Source organism: Mesoplodon bidens (genome assembly GCF_964165515.1).
Source record: "Mesoplodon bidens genome assembly, chromosome: 11".
NCBI lineage: Eukaryota > Metazoa > Chordata > Mammalia > Artiodactyla > Ziphiidae > Mesoplodon > Mesoplodon bidens.
The window spans coordinates 44,016,090-44,037,103 of record NC_138167.1 but is presented as its reverse complement, the minus strand read 5'-3'; the positions used below and the strand labels follow the sequence as shown (position 1 = coordinate 44,037,103).

General features: G+C 40.2%; 1 protein-coding gene across 9 annotated transcripts in view; it reads right to left on the bottom strand.

The window, feature by feature from the left end:
* LOC308625336 (cyclic AMP-dependent transcription factor ATF-7) overlaps positions 1-21,006 on the bottom strand; it is a 92,043-nt gene extending 71,037 nt beyond the window's left edge. For 3 of the 9 annotated variants that reach the window (XM_081249393.1, XM_081249401.1, XM_081249397.1), the window contains exons 1-2: positions 20,892-21,006; positions 1,997-2,065 (exon numbers count right to left, since the gene is read on the bottom strand). In XM_081249393.1, coding sequence (XP_081105519.1) covers positions 1,997-2,044 — 48 coding nt within the window. In that variant the 5' untranslated portion in view covers positions 2,045-2,065; positions 20,892-21,006. Of the gene's footprint in view, positions 1-1,996; positions 2,067-5,394; positions 5,459-20,560; positions 20,864-20,891 lie in introns of those variants that run through there. The other 6 variants (XM_081249398.1, XM_081249394.1, XM_081249396.1 and 3 more) reach the window with 6 other exon arrangements.
* Between the last annotated feature and the right edge of the window lie 8 nt (positions 21,007-21,014).

Sequence of the window (21,014 nt, the reverse complement as noted above, 5' to 3'; positions counted from 1 at the left end):
TTTTTTCTATGAAACAGGTAACTTGAATCCAAAAGAAGGTAGCAATCTCCCTCAGTTCCACACTCACTGAGGGAAAAAAAAGCCTCAGGATCTATGCCAGAGGTTATAATGAATCCTAATGACCAAAATACCAACAAACAATTCAGAAATGGGAGGGAAAAGTAGGGGAAGGAAAAGGCTTATGGTAAACAGAACCCAACAATACAAGAAGGACCCAAAGTAAAAATCCCTGTTTTCCTACCTCTAGTCCAAAATAATGCAAAACAAAAACAAAGAAACAAACACAAAGCCCTTCTGGGATCTCACATATCTCAGTGAAAACTACTTTTTTCTGATGAGACAGCCTGAAGAAACCCTATTGATATATTTTCTTTCTCAGAAAGCTTAAGAGATGCTTTTCCTATGTATTCCTTTATTTTTACCATCCGTTTTTATTTATTTAAGTCCTTGTCTGGGTAGTCTTAAGCATACAATACATAAGAGGGGCACTGAGCAGCTTAAACAGTAAGTGAAGAAAAATAAATCTTTTCACCAAAAGTGCAGATTTTTTAAAGTAAGTGAGATAAGTAAAAAGGGTACCGGGTAACTATTATGGGAGTCACAGTAAGTACTATAATCAACAAATTCACACACAAATTTGGAGGAATCAGATTCAGGTATGTACTCCCATAAAGCTGTCTGAAAAGTGAAACAAATTTACTCTATTTTCCCAAGTGGCTTCTATTGTAAAAATATATATACACACATACATACACACACACACACACACACACACACACACACACACACACATAAACCACATGAGGAAAACATGCAGTCAACAAACAATACAGTTGAAAACTTTGACAAGGAAGGAAATAAACCCTACAATGCTAAATACTTCAGAATACATTGGCTTTTTTAGTCTTTTATGAAATTTTCAGCATCTACTGGAATTTGGAGTCATCCTTCTGCCCATTCCTTGTCACCAACCCTATTTGTCTCTCAAATTCCAATTCTTAGGAATCTCTGGAGCTTAAATCTCTTCTTTTTATACTTCTCTAAGTATTTACAATGTTTAATAGAACTAGTCTGCAATCTCACATACTACCAGTAAGTGTCACTGGACAGTCACATGACATATTCCTAACTGAAAAGAAATTCAACCCTTTAGGCTCCATAAAATCAACTCTTGAAAGCAAATAAAACTCTCTTGAATAAAACTTTCTTTGTATTCCTTTCTTCATCCTTTGTGGAACATGGCAGAATGGGAGGATCTAGGAATAAGTGTTAAGAAGGTACAAAATGAAAAAAAAAAAAGGCAGTTTCAACAAAATTATTTAAAAAGTACATGATGAAAAATATGTGACACAATGTATACGCATACAAACAATAACATGGCAGCTAACACACAGAACAAGGCATTTAATGGTGTCAGACAGGGAAAATGGCTGAGAAAATTTGTAGCTGATATATTGCTGCGAGATCTCGGATTCTATGTTGGACTTGTCCTTCCTAGACAGGTATTTGCCTTAGCTGCTAACAATGATTTTCTTGATCAACAGTCAAAAGAAACTTTTTATTTCTTATTTAAAAAATCCAAAATAGACTCTGGCAAATTGAGGTTCACAGTGAATGGGTGCATTTTCAGCTTCCTACCCAAATATGCTGAGCAGACTTTTACATCCATGAAGGTTGAAGAAAAGATATTTCTAAACTTGCTTTGTATTTAAATAAATAGCTTTAGAAAGGAGGCGAGAGCAACATGTATTCCTCAACACTGTGTGTTGCGAAACAAACACCAGTAGAATAACAATATGAAAGAGAGCAAGGCAGATTTCATTACGGTAGAGTGCCTACATTTCCTCATAACTTGGATTTACACACTACAAATCCTCTGATCTGATTACCTCCAGTGATCACGTAAAACACTGGCTTTAAACTCTTTGCCTTAGTGATAAAACAGCCACTTTGATTCACAACGAGACATTCACAATAAAGTATATTGTAAACGTACCTGTCCACAGCCCGGGGCATTGCACACAAACGGTCTGTCGTCTCCCATATTTCATATAGCAGAGCGGAGCTGAGGAGGGGGAGGTAGGGGGAAAAGTTATGTTAAATACGTTGGAGTTAAAAAAAAAAAAAAGTGCTTCAAAAATATCAAGCCTAGAAACAGGTGTTCCAAGAATGCCGTCTATCAAAGCTGTAAACACGGGCTACTTTGGGGAGACCCATTAGACAGGTGGCATATGATCTACTGTGCCTCAGTTGAAACTTTTTTTTTTTTTTTTTTTTTTTTTTTTTTTTTTTTTTTTTTCTTTTTGCGGTATGCGGGCCTCTCACTGTTGTGGCCTCTCCCGTTGCGGAGCACAGGCTCCGGACGCGCAGGCTCAGCAGCCACGGCTCACGGGCCCAGCCGCTCCGCGGCATATGGGATCCTCCCAGACCGGGGCACGAACCCGTATCCCCTGCATCGGCAGGCGGACTCTCAACCACTGCGCCACCAGGGAGGCCCTGTTGAAACTTTTAATTAGAAAAATTTAAACCTAAAGAGTCAAGGAATTTCAAGCCTTTTACTAGATTTTTCCCTCTTTCTGCTACAGTATATAACACACTTCTCCAGTCTGCTGAATTACAACCAGTGCAGTTCCCTATGTCAATAAATTCACTGAACGCTCGATGCGGAAGCCATATTTCTGAACTAGAGAAGACCAAAATTTGTCATTTAATTAATTAAGGGATTATAGGAGGGGTGCTCCATTTTACAGGGCCATAATCTGGCTCCCTGGTGTATAAACAATGAGACTGTTGGCAAGGGCCGTTTATCCCAGGTTATTGCCAAAGAAAACAAGGCACCCATCCTATTGGGCTACATGGGAAATGATTTTCATTAATAAAAAAATAAAAATAAAACCCTTCTCTCCCCAAAGGGAGCCTCCTTCTCCCCCCACCAATCGTCGGTGGCAAATGGAGAAATATCGGTGCCCTTCCCCCCTGATTCTATTTATGGCTAGGTTTTTAAAAGCAGCAATAAAACAAATGTCGACTCTTTGGGGGTTTACTGGGTGAATATGTTCCGGCTGTTTGTGCTGCTCTCGGCCAGAGTTCTTGGGCTGCTCTGTTGCAGCCAACAGATGTGTGCTGCTGCAGGGGATAAAAGAAATGGCACTAAAAGGCATCACCATCCATCCTCTCCGTTTCTCTTTAGAATTTAACAGGGTTTATACTGTTGTTGTTTTTCAATTATTGAAGCTAAACTTTTGAAATGTTGATCAAAATTCTTTGTCAAAGAACAATAACTCCAAATGAATATGTTGGGGAAATTTCTCATATCCCAACTAGGAATAAAAATAGAGGTGGAGATGGATAAGGATTAGAAATGCAAATCATAGTAAAAATGTTCCTAAAAGATATAGAGTATTTTGAAAGAGTGAAAGAGAAAAAAGGGGAGGGTCACAAAAATAGTCTTTATAAAATAAACTCCTATAGGACATTTTCAAACATCCTTCTACAAGAGAGAAAGCTGTATGAAAGAATACGAACAAGGGAAGATGGAAGAGGAAGAACTACAATTTGAGTATGTGTAGAAACGACTTCAGAACTATAACCAAATTTCGAATTTTCATCTTGGAGATAAACCAAAATGTCAGGTTAACCTCAGTCAGATCTACGTCAAAATAAATATTAAAGTGCTAGACCAAATCTGGCAATCAGAAAACCATGCCTAAAACTCAGAGGGCAGTGGTAACATCTCTCCTACTCTCTTAAGACTCACTCTAGGGTTGGAAACCCGTATTTCTGGTAGTCTGATCAGTAATTCCACAACTAATCGCTGTTTAAAATTGTGGGGTGCCCCATAAAATACAAAGGGCTTCTTAGCAATCCTTCATTGTGATAGGAACAGGGTCTGACTATGAAGGAAACTGATGCTGCAGCACTGCTGTAATGGAAGAGAGCCTGTACGTACACAGGTGTACACAGATTTATATCACATTTAGCCAGGATAAATTGCTTCAATAAATTCTGTTCCTGGGAGAGGCCAGCTCAAGTTGATGATTGGTACTGGGAAAATGAGAGCTTTATTCTTCACACAGCCCCAGGACAAGGAGGTCTTCTGGTTTGTTTGCTCATTTGTTTTAAATACACTTCCTAGAACTACAACACAGTGCAAAAAATAAATACAAATATACAACAGTAAATAAATGCAAAGACCAATGTCATTATGGCTGAAAACTCAGAACATTTCTGGAAAGTAACTGATCTCTGGAAAAATTCCTAACAACTGCTGTGCTGGAGATAATTTTACTTCCTAGTCCCAGAACCTGCTTTCCTAATAAAATCACTAAATGAGAATTTTATTTCAACAAGATCTTCTAACCTATCTTCAATCAGGAAGTAAACTACAAGGGATAGAGCAGATATAACATAAGCAGGCAGGATTCCTTATTTTTACCTTAGTTATGTTTTTTGAGGCTAAGTTTTCTCAGTTTTCCACTGATTTAGAGGAGGAAAAGGGTCTTGGCTGAGAAGTGGGGCAGCACTGGTATAGGAAGTGATTAAATAAATTCTGGAATGGTTGTCCTCAAACCACAGAATTCAAAATTTAACTTGGTTTTGCACAATCACATCACAATTTATGGCTTCCAAATTTTATTTCACTGCATCCTTACTAGGAAATAGAGATGAAAAATCAAGACTTTCTAAAAGCAGAAAAAAAGGCAAAAATAAGTTTTGGGGAAGAGAATTAAAATGTAACAGAAGCAAGCATTTTCATGGCTCTTAAATATTCAAATCTGACGGTCACTAACTAGGATTTCCTGCTTCCTTCCGATTTTGCTGGCTTTTGTTTTGCCATTTTCACTAAAGAGAGATCACAATGGGAGGAAGAAGGCCCTCTTTCTTAAATACCTACAATTATTCTTTTTTTTTTTTGGCCCCAACCGCCTGGCACGTGGGATCTTAGTTCCCCACCGGGATCGAACCCACGCCCCCTGCATTGAAAGCGTGGAATCAACCACTGGACCACCAGGGAAGTCCCCCTACAATTATTCTTCAATCATTCCCTCAATCTCTTGCTCCTTTTCATTTCCATCATTCTTGCTTTTAACTTTAAAGTCATGTCTTTTTAAAAAAATGAAATATTTAACAATAATGATCTGTCTCCCCACTTAAAAAGAATTTCCAGTTAACATCCTTCAAAAATTTTTCATTCCCAGTCTGCTGTATCAATTGTTATATATAAAGAATGCCATTGCTTATTTCTATTTGATACTTAAAACTAACCTCTGATAATGAGAGGTCAAACTGATGCCTCCTCAAAAACAAATAGCAACACATTTCTGTGGTATAAAGACTGAGACAAAAGGTGAAACCTTGAATAATGATACTGCCATTCACTAGAATTTAACTCACAGCTCATTTGTAACTGTACCGCTTGACAGGTAGATCACGTGTCCAGGCACGGCACTCAAGTCTGTCATCTGTTTCTCAATCTATTCTTCAGGATGAAACTCAAGCATTCTTTAGAACTAAGCAATAAATGACAGACAGGGGATACACATATTTAGAGACATTTCCAAAAGAAAGTGAAATGCTCTCAGTGGTGATCTTAGAACAGGAAAACAAAGATGCATAAAAAGGCTGTCCTAGGGGCCAAGGAAAAGGCTCATGTGCTCAGAATGCATGAATGATAAAAATTGGTATTCACCTAAAAGAGAGAACGTTATCTGAATGCTGGCAGAAAAGTGAAGAAAATCCAAGGTTTACAGAATGATTTTAATAATTGGGGTAATTTCATAGAATCTTTTTTTTTTTTTTTTTGCGGTACGCGGGCCTCTCACTGTTGTGGTCTCTCCCGTTGCGGAGCACAGGCTCCGGACGCACAGGCTCAGTGGCCATGGCTCACGCGCCCAGCCGCTCCGCGGCATGTGGGATCTTCCTGGACTGGGGCACGAACCCGTGTCCCCTGCATCGGCAGGCGGACTCTCAACCACTGCGCCACCAGGGAAGCCCCATAGAATCTTTCTTAAATAGTTTTGTCAGAGCCAGAAGTATATCCTAAAATGGTCAATGTGCAAATAAGAAAACTGATTCTCTGATTCTGTGTGTATACATATGTATATCTATCTTTTTTTTTTTTTTTAATGGAATGAGGATGGAGTCTGCCACTGAGGTCTACAAAAAGTCAGTTCTCTGGACCTGGCTGTAATATAATTATTTCTTTAGTAACCAACTGATGTGTTATTAAGATGACCCAACTTACGGTAAGGAATAAAAGCCATGTATCAATATAAACACACCCAAGGGCCTGTTTGCAGGTTCCTAATAACAAAAAGCAGATATTGCTAAGTATAAAAAAATGAGAAGGGCATATACACCATAAATATCAAAGATTCATGAAAATCTAGAAGGGGTTCAAACTAGCTATCATTTATTCATTCAAAAGCATTACTAAGGAACTACTAAGTGCCAGGCAAAGCGGACACAAAAATAAAGACAATAGCCTTTTGCAAAAAAAGAATCTTTCTCTCATCTGTGTCAAAGAAAACCAGAGCTGGACAGTAGTTAAAGCAGTAAAAAATGGATTTTATTCAGGACTATTGCAATAGTGGCTAAGAGATCTCAGTATATAAACCAGGCTCAGTTTCGAATACACCATGGGCGAGTGGGAATTAACAGCCAAGGACCAGGGTGGAGTTCAGTGACTAGAAAATTACTAAGAGGAAACATAAGGGGTAAAGGGGATTCTGGTTAAACTAACCGAACAAGATTCTTGCTAAAGACAGGCCAGGGTGATGAGACATCACCTGAGGGATGGTAGAGGATGAAGAACCTAATCAGATATGAGAGAGAACAGATACTGAGGGTGGGGGGGCTCTTGCTAAACTGACTTAGCAGGGTTCTTGCTGAAATTCAGTTTTACAAGAAAGTACACAGATAAGCCTAAAAGAAGGTTCAGCAGCCTGACTAAAGTTTGGTCGGGCAAAGAATCCTTGTCATCTGGCATGAAAGATGCCAAGTAAGTGGTAAGAATGATGGCTTAGTTTACAAGTTCAATTAGTCATAGGTTGATCAGTATACGTATTAGATCCCTTACTATTTCTCCTTTTTTTTTTTTTTTTTTTTTTGCGGTACACGGGCCTCTCACTGCTGTGGCCTCTCCCGTTGCGGAGCACAGGCTCCAGACGCACAGGCTCAGAGGCCATGGCTCACGGGCCTAGCCGCTCCGCGGCATGTGGGATCTTCCCGGACCGGGGCACGAACCCGTGTCCCCTGCATCGGCAGGCGGATTCTCAACCACTGCGCCACCTGGGAAGCCCTTCTCCTATTCTTTATGGTCATTTATCAAATTATTTTACTAGCAATTCCAGAGTATATTCGAGCACAAAAAAGATGGTTAAGTCTTGGTAAAAGATCTGACAAGGAAGACGTATGAAACTAATAACTACAATTTACCTTTGGGATCAAAAAGTAAATTTAATCATTTAAAAAATTCATTAATTCAGGGACTTCCCTGTTGGTCCAGTGGTTAAGAATCCGCCTTCCAAGGCAGGGGAAGTGGGTTTGATCCCTGGTCAGGGAAATAAGATCCCACAGCCCGCAGGGCAACTAAGCCTGTGTACCGCAACTACTGTGCCCACACGCCTCAACTAGAGAGCCCATGTGCTGCAAACTACAGAGCCCATGCACTCTGGAGCCCATACGCAACAACTACTGAACCCGTGTGCCACAACCAGAGGGCCTGCACACCACAACGAAGAGCCCGCAAGCCGCAACTAAGACCTGACGCAGCCAAAAATAAATATACTTTTTAAATTCATTAATTCACTGAACACTTTATTCAGTGCCTACCATATCTAGGCCACCAAATTCAACAATGAATGAGACACACAAGATATCTGCCCTCATAGTGCTTCCTTACAGTCTACAAAGAAGAGACAGACACAAAGAAGTTAATAAACAAAATCATTTTAGATTAATAGCAGATAATTGCTATGAAAGAAATGAAATGGTGATGTGTTAGTTACTAGTAAGTGGACTACTTTAGCTTCATGAATAAAAAGGAAATGGCTGTATTATCTGTGACCAAAAGGGGAATGGGGAAGAATATAGAGATCCAGTTAAAAACTTCTGGAAGCCTTTCCTTTCATAATACAGTTGATGTTCAATAAATATTTACTGATTTAATCTGAAGTAGATATTCAAGTATACTTTGCTGAAATTTTACACTTACCTTTCCAAGTTTTGCAGAAAGCTGCTGGGTCCACAAAACAACCACTATGCAGGTATTTACGCATTTAAAGCTATATGTATTTAAAACATATTTTAAATACATCTTTACAACTACTTTGTGCCTAAGGTATTTTATGTGACTACACCCAACCAATTCTATGCTTTTCCTATCATACAAATAACACAAAAGCAGCTCTACAGTTTTTGGTTAGACTGTTAAAAATGGGGAGGGGGGAGGTGTTTGTCAAGTTAATTGACACTTAACTGACCCTTGAAAACAAAACCTAGACCAGAGCTTTTAAGGTATACTTTCAAGTATAAAAGAATGCTTGCTAGTCAAGGATGCAGCAGAGAGGGCACCTTAATATGGGACTTGTGGGAGTACATATATGGACAATCTTTTTGGAAAGCAATCTGGCAATGTTTATATTAAGTGTCTTAAAACGTTTTACACCCTTTGAACAAATCATTCTTCTTTCAGGACTTTATTCTGAGGCTAAAACCAGAAACATGGACCATTTATATATGGAAATGTTCATCAGAGTCATAACAAAAAAAGAAAAGGAATTAAATGTTTAAAAAGAATGGATAAATATAAATTAAGGTATTGTCTTACAATAGATATATTTAAGTTGTTAATAATAACGTTTCTGAAAGCTATTTAACAACATGAGAAAACATTATACATTAAGTGGGCAAAAAAAGCAGGATTCAAGGGGCTTCCCTGGTGGCGCAGTGGTTGAGAGTCCGTCTGCTGATGCAGGGGACACGGGTTCATGCCCCGGTCCAGGAAGATCCCACATGCCGCGGAGCGGCTAGGCCCGTGAGCCACGGCTGCTGAGCCTACACATCCGGAGGCTGTGCTCCGCAACGGGAAAGGCCACAACAGTGAGAGGCCCATGTACCGCAAAAAAACGCAGGATACAAAATTGCATATGCACCATAATTCCAAATCTATAAAAAAGCAAACAAAATAATAAGCATAGAACAAGATGAGGGAATTAACGTCAAATGTTAATAGTGGTTATCTCTGGATAATGGTATTACAGATGATTTTATTTCCCTCTTTCTACCTTCAGTATTTTCCAAAGTCTTTACAGTGATCACAGACTGCTTTTTTTTTTTTTTTTTTTTTTTTTGGCCTCTCACTGTTGTGGCCTCTCCCGTTGTGGAGCACAGGCTGTGGACGCGCAGGCTCAGCGGCCATGGCTCACGGGCCCAGCCACTCCACGGCACGTGGGATCTTCCCGGACCAGGGCACGAACCCATGTCCCCTGCATCGGCAGGCGGACTCTCAACCACTGCGCCACCAGGGAAGCCCACAGATTGCTTTTAATAAATAAAAAACTTTATAATATAATTTAATAATAAAAAGAATACTGATCTGCATGACTTAGTTATTAAAAAAAGGCCCATATCTGCTAGACTATTCCTTTTTTTTTTTTTAAGATTTTTTTTTTTTTTTTGATGTGGACCATTCTTAAAGTCTTCACTGAATTTGTTACAATATTGCTTTTGTTTTATGTTTTGGTCTTTTGGCTGCGAGGCATGTGGGATCTCAGCTTCCCAAGCAGGGATTGAACCTGCACCCCCCGCATTGGAAGGTGAAGTCTTAACCACTGGACCACCAGGGAAGTCCCTCTGCTAGACTACTCTAAAGCACTAAACAGTATAGTATTTAAAAATTATACAAAGTTGTTCACTCTCTACTACAAAGCAACAGAACCACAGAACCAACTGACAAAGTTCAAAATGAACTACCAAAAAAATCTTTCTAAAAATGTAAACTAACAGCATCAAATAGAAATAGACATGGCGGAAACTTAGATCGATACACAGGGTAAATTAAGCATTTCAAGATAATTCCTTATTAGTTACCCTCAAGGACCCATTTTCAGAATCCACGAAAGCTGCCTAACAACATGTAGTACTTATATTGAACACTTAGAAATTGCCCCAACTGTCCAACACAAAGGGAATAAAGAGAGTTGAAACCAAGCTTAGCAAGTACTGAATGCCTTTCAGTGAGCTACAAATACGCTAAAAAATTTAGACCGGCACCCAAACAGAGCTCTACAGGCCCCATTCCCCCATGATACTAAAAAGAAAAAAATTATATACAAACAGTTCTCTTCCAAAACCATAACTTTGGATACCAACTTTCAGACTCTTAGATAATTTAGCTGCTGCTAAGCAAAGGGTACAAACACTGAAGCTCTTCACCATAGCAGCCTCAACATTTTATTCTCCATAAGATACTCTGTGCTCCTGTGACTTGCATTACATCTAGAACACTGACTTTAGGAAAAGATTCCAATAAACCTATGAACAGTGAGACTATAATGAAGGTACGTTAACCCCAGAAAACAAAGAAGACTCATGGGGCTTCCCTGGTGGCGCAGTGGTTGAGAGTCCGCCTGCCGATGCAAGGGACATGGGTTCGTGCCCTGGTCCGGGAAGATCCCACATGCCGCGGAGTGGCTGGGCCCGTGAGCCATGGCCACTGAGCCTTTGCGTCCGGAGCCTGTGCTCCACAACGGGAGAGGCCATGACAGTGAGACGCCCGCGTACCAAAAAAAAATTTGTGGGCTTCCCTGGTGGCGCAGTGGTTGAGAGTCCGCCTGCCGATGCAGGGGACACGGGTTCGTGCCCCAGTCCGGGAAGATCCCACATGCCGCGGAGCGGCTAAGCCCGTGAGCCATGGCCGCTGAGCCTGCGCGTCCGGAGCCTGTGCTCCGCGCAATGGGAGAGGCCCGCGTACCGCAAAAAAAAAAAAAAAGTATATTTTATTATAATAATTTTAAAACTCATAATCCAGTTATAGTATACATCAAGGATTGGTAAACTCCAGCCCATGGGCCAAATCAAGCCTGCCACTTGTTTTTTTTTTTTTTTTTTTTCGATATGCGGGCCTCTCACTGTTGTGGCCTCTCTCGTTGTGGAGCACAGGCTCCGGACGCGCAGGCTCAGCGGCCATGGCTCACGGGCCCAGCCGCTCCGTGGCATGTGGGATCTTCCCGGACCGGGGCACGAACCCCTGTCCCCTGCATCGGCAGGCGGACTCTCAACCACTGCGCCACCAGGGGAGCCCCTGCCACTTTTTTTTTTATGGCCCACAAGCTAAGAATGTTTTTTACATTTTTAAATGGTTGAAAAAAATCAAAGGAAGAAAATTTTGTGACATGTGAAAACTATATGAAATTCAAATTTTAGTGTCCATAAATAAAGTCTTATGGGAACACAGCCATGCTTATTCTTTGCATGTTGTCTCTGGCTAGCTACTTCTTCTTCTTTTTTTTTTTTTTTTTGCGGTACGCGGGCCTCTCACTGTTGTGGCCTCTCCCGTTGCGGAGCACAGGCTCCAGACGCGCAAGCTCAGCGGCCATGGCTCACGGGCCTAGCCGCTCCGCGGCATGTGGGATCTTCCCAGACTGGGGCACGAACCCATGTCCCCTGCATCTGCAGGCGGACTCTCAACCACTGCGCCACCAGGGAAGCCCTGGCTAGCTACTTCTGTGCTACAATGCTGGAGTTGTAGTTACAACAAGAGACCTCATGCCTGCAAAGCACATATTTACCATCTGGCCTTAGTTTGCCAACTCCTGGTATTTATGATAACTATTATTAATTAAAATACAACGTTAAGATATCCCAATTATGACAAATGTCAGAGTGATTGTTAATTAAGGACTTTTACTATGTGACTATTCAAGTACTAATTTCTTTTTATCTGACTTCTCGAAATTTAGAAATTAGGTTTTCTTAAAACATGATTAATTAATCTACCTCTATAGTTCTCAATCTTTAACATATTCATCTAGGCTCCATGTAAAAATACAGATTCCCAGGCCACCTGGATTCTCTTGGCTTTGGGGCCCAAGAATCTACACTTTAAAAAACACCCTTGGTGGGCTTCCCTGGTGGCCCAGTGGTTGGGAGTCCGCCTGCTGATGCGGGGGACGCGGGTTCGTGCCCCGGTCCAGGAGGATCCCGCATGCCGCGGAGCGGCTAGGCCCGTGAGCCATGTGCTCCGCAATGGGAGGGGCCACGGCGGTGAGAGGCCCGCGTACAGCAAAGAAAAAAAACAAAACAAAACAAAAACACCCTTGGTAATTCTGATGCAAATGGTCAGTAACCCACCCTTTGAGAAGCACTAAAATGGTTGGATATTCCTCCCATATGGTAAACAACTGTATTTTTCAAGTTTGGTACCATAAGACATCAGTTCTCAAAGTGGGCTCCAGGGATCCCTACAGATCCTTGAGACCCTTTCAGAGGGTTCATGGGTGTTCAGATCATACAAGGGTAAAAGATATATTTAAGAGGCAACATAGGCCCATTCATTTTAATGTAACAGAATATTAAAAGTTCACAGATGTGGTATCAGATTCTACACAATAGCTAACGTTTAAGAAACTATCACTTTTCAGATTTTGACGTAGTATCAAAGAAGAAAGATTATCTACAATTATCTGAAAAGAATCTTTCCTTTTCCTATTACATATCTGTGTAAGCACAGGTTTTCTTCATATATTTCAACCAAAACAACATACTGTAACAGACTGAATGCAGAAGCAGATATGAGAATACAGCTGTTTTTTATTAGCCAGATATTTGATGTTCTTCCCCCAATTTTTTTAAAACTATAGATACAGTTATCTATGTTGTTATTTTAAAATAAGCAAATAAGCAGATAATATTTTAAAATTTTCTCCAATTTAATTTCTAATATACTAAATATTAATAGATATAACCATGATAAAAGCAAAAGCTCTTTGGAGTTCTCAATAATTTTTGTTTTGTTTTTTTTTTGCGGTACGCGGGCCTCTCACTGTTGTGGCTTCTCCCGTTGTGGAGCACAGGCTCCAGACACGCAGGCTCAGCGGCCATGGCTCACGGGCCCAGCCGCTCTGCGGCATGTGGGATCCTCCCGGACCGGGGCACGAACCCGTGTCCCCTGCATCGGCAGGCGGACTCTCAACCACTGCGCCACCAGGGAAGCCCAAGTTCTCAATAATTTTTAAGACTATAGAGGGGTGGGTACTGAGACTAAAAGCAGTTTGAGACTCACAGTTTGAGAAATAAACAGTAGAGTGCCCTGAATTGATCAAAGAGAAAGTTAAAATTAATTTCTGGATTTCAGGCTCAGGCATGCAGGGACAGGTTTCAAAGAAAGGAGCCGGCCTAAATAGACCAAATAGTTTTGCAGCAAATGACTGAAAACAGATGGGAGTGAGAATTAGGCTGAATCATAAGTTAGGCAACACATGGCTAAAGCTTAGAACCTATATGGAAACAGCTTCATACAGGCAACTACTAGACTAGAACTTTCTCTCCAGGCTTTTGGAGGATTCAAGGAACTATTCTGAGCTATTCTCAGAAAGGCTAATAAAGCAAAAACAAAGAAGCAACAGCTTGCTAAAGTGACATCAGGAAGCTGAGTTAGAAATAACTAGAGAACATTATACCTATCTATGTTTGGCCTCAATATGATTTTAGAAGTAAAAAAATTCCTGGAAACTGGTAGGCTGTCAAAAATCTAGTGTTGTGTTTTGGTTTTTTGTGTACTCATTTTCAGATGAAGTGAAACAGCAAAGCAATAGCAATCAACCCCAAAACACTGATCTTTAAGGATAAATTTTAAACCTTCATGGACTTAATTTAAATAGGCTGCAAACAACAACAGACCTGATAAGACTTTAACATTAAATCCCAGTATGAGTTTGGTCCCAGATAGGAAATAGCTACAATATCCCACAACAATAATCATGGAGACGCTTAGAAATTCTCAAGAAAAAAATCTATTTTCTAAGACTGTCCACATACTGGCAACACAGCGACCTATCTGGGGTATTCCAATGTTCACTGACTTTCAAAAGTCCCTAGCATAGATATGTAAAATATTAGCAAACTACTGCTTGACCAAAGCTTAAAAAAAAAAATTTAATGGTGTTACGAAAGACATGTTAGTACCAGAAATATCAGAAAACCCATGTTAAATAAAACTAGGATGGTGTTACTCAAGTTTGATAAAGCTTAAATAAACATCACTGGCCAGAAACTTGGTGCCAACACAAATCATTTACAGCAATCGTATGTTATATTCAATTAGTCATCCTGTTTTTATAATAAAGTCAGGCACATTCCTATTTCAAAAAGAATGGTTATGCTCTATTTTTTACTTTTCTACTACATGGTAAATTTTAAGCCCCAAATAAAATGTGGCCAATTTAGAACATAAATCTCCTCTGTCCGCAATGTCAGAAAGAAGCACTATATCAGATAAGAAGATATTAGTAAGTAATTCCACTCAAAGAAAACAAGTTGGGTTTTGTGAGAAGGTGAGGAGATGGCAGAACAAAACTATTCCCATGAAGGCCCCAGCCACAAGCTCACAAAGTAACTTTTCAAGCTAAATCTTGGCTCTTGTTAGACTTTCACAAATTGATATTTATTAAGGATAAATGCAGTATTGAATTAGAGAAACTTTTTGCACAGTCAGGTTTCAAATATGTGAGAACATTCAGGATTAAACTCACCAAAAGATGAAAAGAAGCTAACAAAGTCATGAGTTTGTAATGAGTTCTGTTCTCCTTCATGACACTACTGTTGTAGCTCACCTTTGGTTTAGTTGGGAATCTTTCCTAGATGTCTGCTTACAAAGTTTTAAAAACTAGGTAGTAAATTTGTCTTTTCATAAAACCTTTCCTGGGCTTCCCTGGTGGCACAGTGGTTAAGAATCCGCCTGCCAATGCAGAGGACATGGGTTTGAGCGCTGGTCTGGGAAGATCCCACATGCCGCAGAGCAACTAAGTCCATGCGCCACAACTACCGAGCCTGCACTCTAGAGCCCGCGAGCCACGACTACTGAGCCTGTGTGCCACAACTACTGAAGCTCATGTGCCTAGAGCCCGTGCTCTGCAACAAGAGAAGCCACTGCAATGAGAAGCCTGCACATCGCAATAAAGAGTAGCCCCCGCTCGCTGCAACTAGAGAAAGCCTGCACGCAGCAACGAAGACCCAACACAGCCAAAAATAAATAAATTTATATATTTAAAAAACCGTTCCTGAATTTTAACATTCATCCTTCCTCTCCAAGGAAGCCATGCAGTATATGTTTACTTTCAAAACTGAACTGAATTTTGCTTCACTGTATACAGGCAGTGAGAAAATTATTCAGATTTCTTTTTTTCAACGTTTCTCAACAAAAGGACAAACAAGAGAAGGAAAGGAAACAAAATACTATGACTTAACAGAAAGAAAAAAACCAACCACATTCTTTCAACACAGTGTCCACCAGGGAAATTCTGAAGAGAAAATGTCATGATAAAATATTTTAGACATAAAATGACCCCAATGCAAAATATTTGTTGTTGTTCATTTGTTTTGTGTTTAGCTCAAAGGAATTATTATTTCTTGTCATTTATGTTCCTTACTTTTTGTTTATCCATTCCCACTGGCTCAGTAGAACCATTTCAATTTCATTTTCTTTACCTTCTATTTTTCTTCCTGATTTTTCAATAGTAAGTTCCTTGATCTGAGCCTCTACTTATGAATGTTTAGACTGGAAAGGACCTTGAGGGGTCATCAAGTCCATCCTTCTGCTTTCCAGGAGAATTCATAACTACAATCTCAGATGGATGAGAATGTGTCAAAAGAAAATGGACAAACATTTCCATTCACAATTTGCAATTTTCTAAAAATGAAAGTAAAAATTAAATCCTCAAAAGAGGAAGGTGCTTTAAAACTGCATTTATCAGCTAAAATTGCTCAAACATAATTCAACTATCAGGCTAAAATTAACACACATGAAAGTTGTTGGCTGCCAACATAAAGTCTTTATTTAGTCCCTAGAGATGTCTTCTGATGTTTTATCTTATTTGTAAGCACCATTTTACCTTAAGCACATAGCATGACAAACTTAGATCACCACACCAATAAACTATAATTATAAATAGCAATGATATATATATATATCTCATGTGTGTATATATATATATATGTATGTATGTATATATATATATTTTTTTTAATGGGTGCTGCAGGTTTTTACTTCGAACATAAAATGAAAAGTTAGGTCTAAACTGGAGATGTCAATGTTTGGGGGAAGCTACAATACAACTGTTTTATGGGCAATAGTTTAATTCTTTGATATATAACTTAAAATGTTCAGGGAATGATGTTTCTTCCTAAAGGAGTTTCCAAAACAGAATTTCATCTGATGACAAAAAACATACAACTATGAGGAAACACTGTTAAATCATTCTAGAATTTTTTTTTTTTTTTAAGAAAGAAGGACCAGGGCTTCCCTGGTGGCACAGTGGTTGGGAGTCCGCCTGCCGGTGCAGGGGACACGGGTTCGTGCCCCGGTCCGGTTAGATCCCACATGCCGCGGAGCGGCTGGGCCCGTGAGCCATGGCTGCTGGGCCTGCGCGTCCGGAGCCTGTGCTCCGCGACGGGAGAGGCCACAGCAGTGAGAGGCCCGCGTACAGCAAAAAAAAAAAAGAAAAAGCTAAATAGTAACTCATGTCTAACTTCACTTTCTTCATATGAAATATAGGTTAGGTAATAAAACAGTAGGTGGATTCATAACTGAATTTTACCCAAAAGGTTCATTAATGGATTAATATCAACCTAATGATAGTGTGCTGATATTACGTAGCATTGTTCCACCCTTATATATTTTTACCAGTGACCTAAAACAAAAACATAAGTGTCATGTTTACCAAATTTAACTATCAACGACAGAAAGATATGAGGAATGGTTAAGAGGCTAAATAACAAGCAGATGTAAACTGGTATATATAGAATGGATAAACAACAAGGTCCTACTGTATAGCACAGGGAAATATATTCAATATCTTGTGATAAGGGACTTCCCTGGTGGTCCAGTGGTTAAGACTCCATGCTCCCAAAGCAGGGGGCCCGGGTTTGATCCCTGGTCAGGGAACTAGATCCTACATGCCGCAACTAAAGATCCTGCACGCCGCAACGAAGACCCAGCGCAGCCAAGTAAATAAATATATTTTTTAAAATCCTGTGATAAACCATAATGGAAAAGGATATGAAAAAGAATGTACATATATGTATAACTGAGTTACTTTGCTGTACAGCAGTAATTAACACATTGTAATTCAACTATACTTCAATAAAAAATAAATTTAAAATAAAAGGCTAAATAACATTATCAAACTAAAACACTAAACCAAAACTAACAAGACGACAATTACAGGGATAAACACAAATTCCTCAATTAAAATTAAAAAATTAATTATGTAAATTAATGTGATCTTAGGCTTTAAGAACAGAGGTATTGAGTGCAGTGAAAAAAGAGGCCCTATTCTCCCCTGTACTTTGTATTGATCAGATTATATCTGAAATGTTATATTCAGATCTAGATAAGAAACCCTAAAAACTCAGGCAACTAAGTTGATAAGGAGACTGAACTTTATTTAAAATGTCACTTAAAGAATGGTTGAAAGAACGTGGGATATTTACCCCAGTAAGAGAAGCCTTAACAGAACATAACTGTCATCAAATATTTGAAGGGACACCATGCTGACAAGGAATTAGGTTTATTTATTGTAGCTTCAGATGGCAGGAGTAAAGAGTTTCACAATGTAAAGAATGTTCTAAAAAGCAGAGCTGCAATAAAGGAACAGGGTATCTATGAAGTAGGGACCTCTTCCTTACAGCATTCAGAAGTGAAAAGACCACCCACCAGACATTCCAAAATGATGCATTTTCACATTTCATGAATATATCAATACTTGATCCTAAAATAAGCCTATTAGGGGAAGGCAACAGTCAAAATGAGAAGCTTAAAAATTGTTTTATTTGACATTTTCTAGAGATGGAAGACTTTTTTCATGAACTCTAAAAAAGGAATAATGCTTTTTCTTTTTTAATGAATGCTGCGTTTGTTTTTCTCAAAGAAACAACATATGCACCTTAACTTTAGTACCTTTATCAAGGGATAAGAAGCAACTGTATGCCAGCCTGACAACTAGTTTCAAGAAGAGAGCTGTTTTTATTAGACATTTACATGGCAATGCTATTTGCTCCACCTAAAACTTCCTTCCAAAAAGGCTCCTCCTCATCAGACGTGGAGAGGAGGCTGCTGTAACACTGACTCCTTCCAACTGCAGCCTAGAAAAACTCACTCTTGACATGTACAAAACAATAACTTGTGAGAACTTCAGAGCAGCTGTGTTCAGGCAGAGCCAGGGACTTAGAGCAGCAGCTTGAGAGTAGGTTGAAAAAACAAATTTCATTTTGGATTGGAAGTGGGGAGAGGAAAGATAAAGGAGATATACAATAACGGTCTCTATTAACATTTAAAAGCCATGGTAAACAAAAATGCTTAAAAGTTACAACACTGAAACTATCACAGGATGTAACCTTTGATCCACAAGTTTAAAATGAGCAGTGTTTATCATTCTCTAGATTTCTGCTAGGTGTTAACACTGAGATAGTGCCCAAGTCAAAGCCATCGCAAATTCTAGGATGGAAGAATAAAACAAGGAACTTTGCTCTCTCTTTGGATATTTTTTTGTGCTGCTGCCAGGCAAACTGTGAAAATGTCTGAATATCCAATAGCAATGCTCTCAATGTGAAATACTGGAACCCAATTAAGTAATTAATGCTAAAAGGTCAGTAATTAATTGGTCTCAATGTGCTGTAGGGGTAACCTCCTGGCCAGGAGGACAAATGGCTGCTGAAAACCAAAGGTTAATACAAAGTAACATACTCTGGTTTCTCCTCATGTAACACCTTTACCGGTATATTTCAGATGCTATTTTGCTTCGAAAAGTAAGAGGAGAAGAAAAGGAATGTAAAAGACAAATCTACGCAATAGCAAAGAAGTCATTAATTAATTGGCTGTATTAGCTCATTATTAAATAATACACAACTATCAAACAAAGGGCAAAGACTTGTCCCTTTTTTGTACAGAATTAAGAACTGGTAAGACTACTTAGTATAGCTGCCAAACTTTTCTTTAGCTTCCTTTCTCACAGACGTGTTACATTTCGCAATAGTCTCCACTTACCTTAAAGTATCCTCCATGTTTAAGTACAAATTGTGTTTGATTTCCCCAACCCTTGCCCGCAAGATATCAATATTATGACATATCTTTAGCTTCTGAATCGGAACACAAAGGAAGAAACTGAAAATTTTTCACTTTCCTGAAATACGTGCCCATTTTATTTACACCATTTAAAAAAACATAAGCTAACTAAAACTAACTGCAACCATTCATTTAGTAACTCTTCAAGAATACGAGTGGGTAAGAAACACATTTAACAAAACAAACCAGTTTAGTACATTTTTCTATGCTTAGAATACCTATAAAGATCTATGTCTCTGCAAGAATTACTTATACTACTGAAAAGTTTTTAAACGCAGGAATCAAGTGAGCTTGTGGAGAAAACTCTGCACACCCCTACAAACCTACACTTACTACGACACAACCCTCAAAGATACTAAAACACCCTCTGATAAGTAGAAAACAAACTTTTAAAGTTAGGAAAGCAGCAACGCGGGAATATGGGGAGGAGGTGCCCTGGGTAGTAAACACCCCAGTCACAGAACATAACAGGCAATTCAGAGCAACGTATAACTCCCGATGGAGCTCCAACTTGGCCGCTTAAGTCCCAAGCCCCCATTCCTGAGTTGAGGAAGAGATGAAGTGCAGAACAGGAAGAGAGGGAGAAAGGAAATCTGAGCAGAAGTGATGAAAGTGTTCTATTTTTCTCCTTCTCTACCCCTATCCCAACTTTCTTGCAGGCTGGTCACCAGACTGGGTGCCATATCCACCAAAAGCCCTAAATCCGTTTCCCAGGCTTCTTGTGACACCTAGGCTAAACACCTGTATATATCAGCCATCTCCTAACCAAACACCTCCCCTGACCCTTCTGGATTCCCCCATACCCCTCCCAAAGTGATACCTCTTGGCCACTAAGCCCACCCCTATGAAGTCTTCCTAAACTCATTCACTTAATTTTCTCCATATCCATACTTTCTCTCTGATATCATGTCCCTGGGACTCTTTTTTATAATTCAATCGAAATGCCATGCTCTCGCTTCCACTTACTCCTCCCTATCTTCCCAGCAAAACCAAATGCCATGTTTTCACCTACTCATCCCCACCTCCTGCCTATTACCCCTGACTCTTCCAATGCCAAGCCTCTAACCCCACTCTTTGAAGAAGCTCTGGGTCTTCAACCAGTTTAGTACCCCTACCCTTTCTCCATTCCACCCCATTCCAGGCTCCACTAGACTTCCATTCCCTCAGGATTCAACTCCCCTCTCCTTGCCACGCCCTGTGCCCCCCGGGGCTACTTACCCCAAGTTCTCCCCACACTTCAGGCCTCTGGCCCCGCCTTCCCCCCAAAGGAAGGAGGCGGGAGGAAGGAGAGAAGAGGGGCGGCACTCCGCAAGGTAAAGGTGACCTCCCATTAGTGCTCGTCGCCGCCAATCGTAACTTCCTTCTCTCTTATTGGTCGGCGTTGGTCCATGCCCCACCCTCTTCCTCAGACAGGGCCCAGCCACCGCCTCAGCGCCCCCGTCCAACACACACTGGGAGGGGAGACCCCGGCCTGGGACACTGGGACTGGCCAGAGTTGACGGGGAGACTCCCGTCAGATCATGGACTAGTTAATGTTATCTGGACTCACCCGCTGGTAGCTCCGTCGCCTCCCGCCCGCCCGCGCTCGGTCCCACAATCTGTCTCCAGCTCCTTCTTTCCCCCCTAAGCGGAGCAGATACTTTTCTCTCGTCCGGCCAGGCGCGCTCACTTC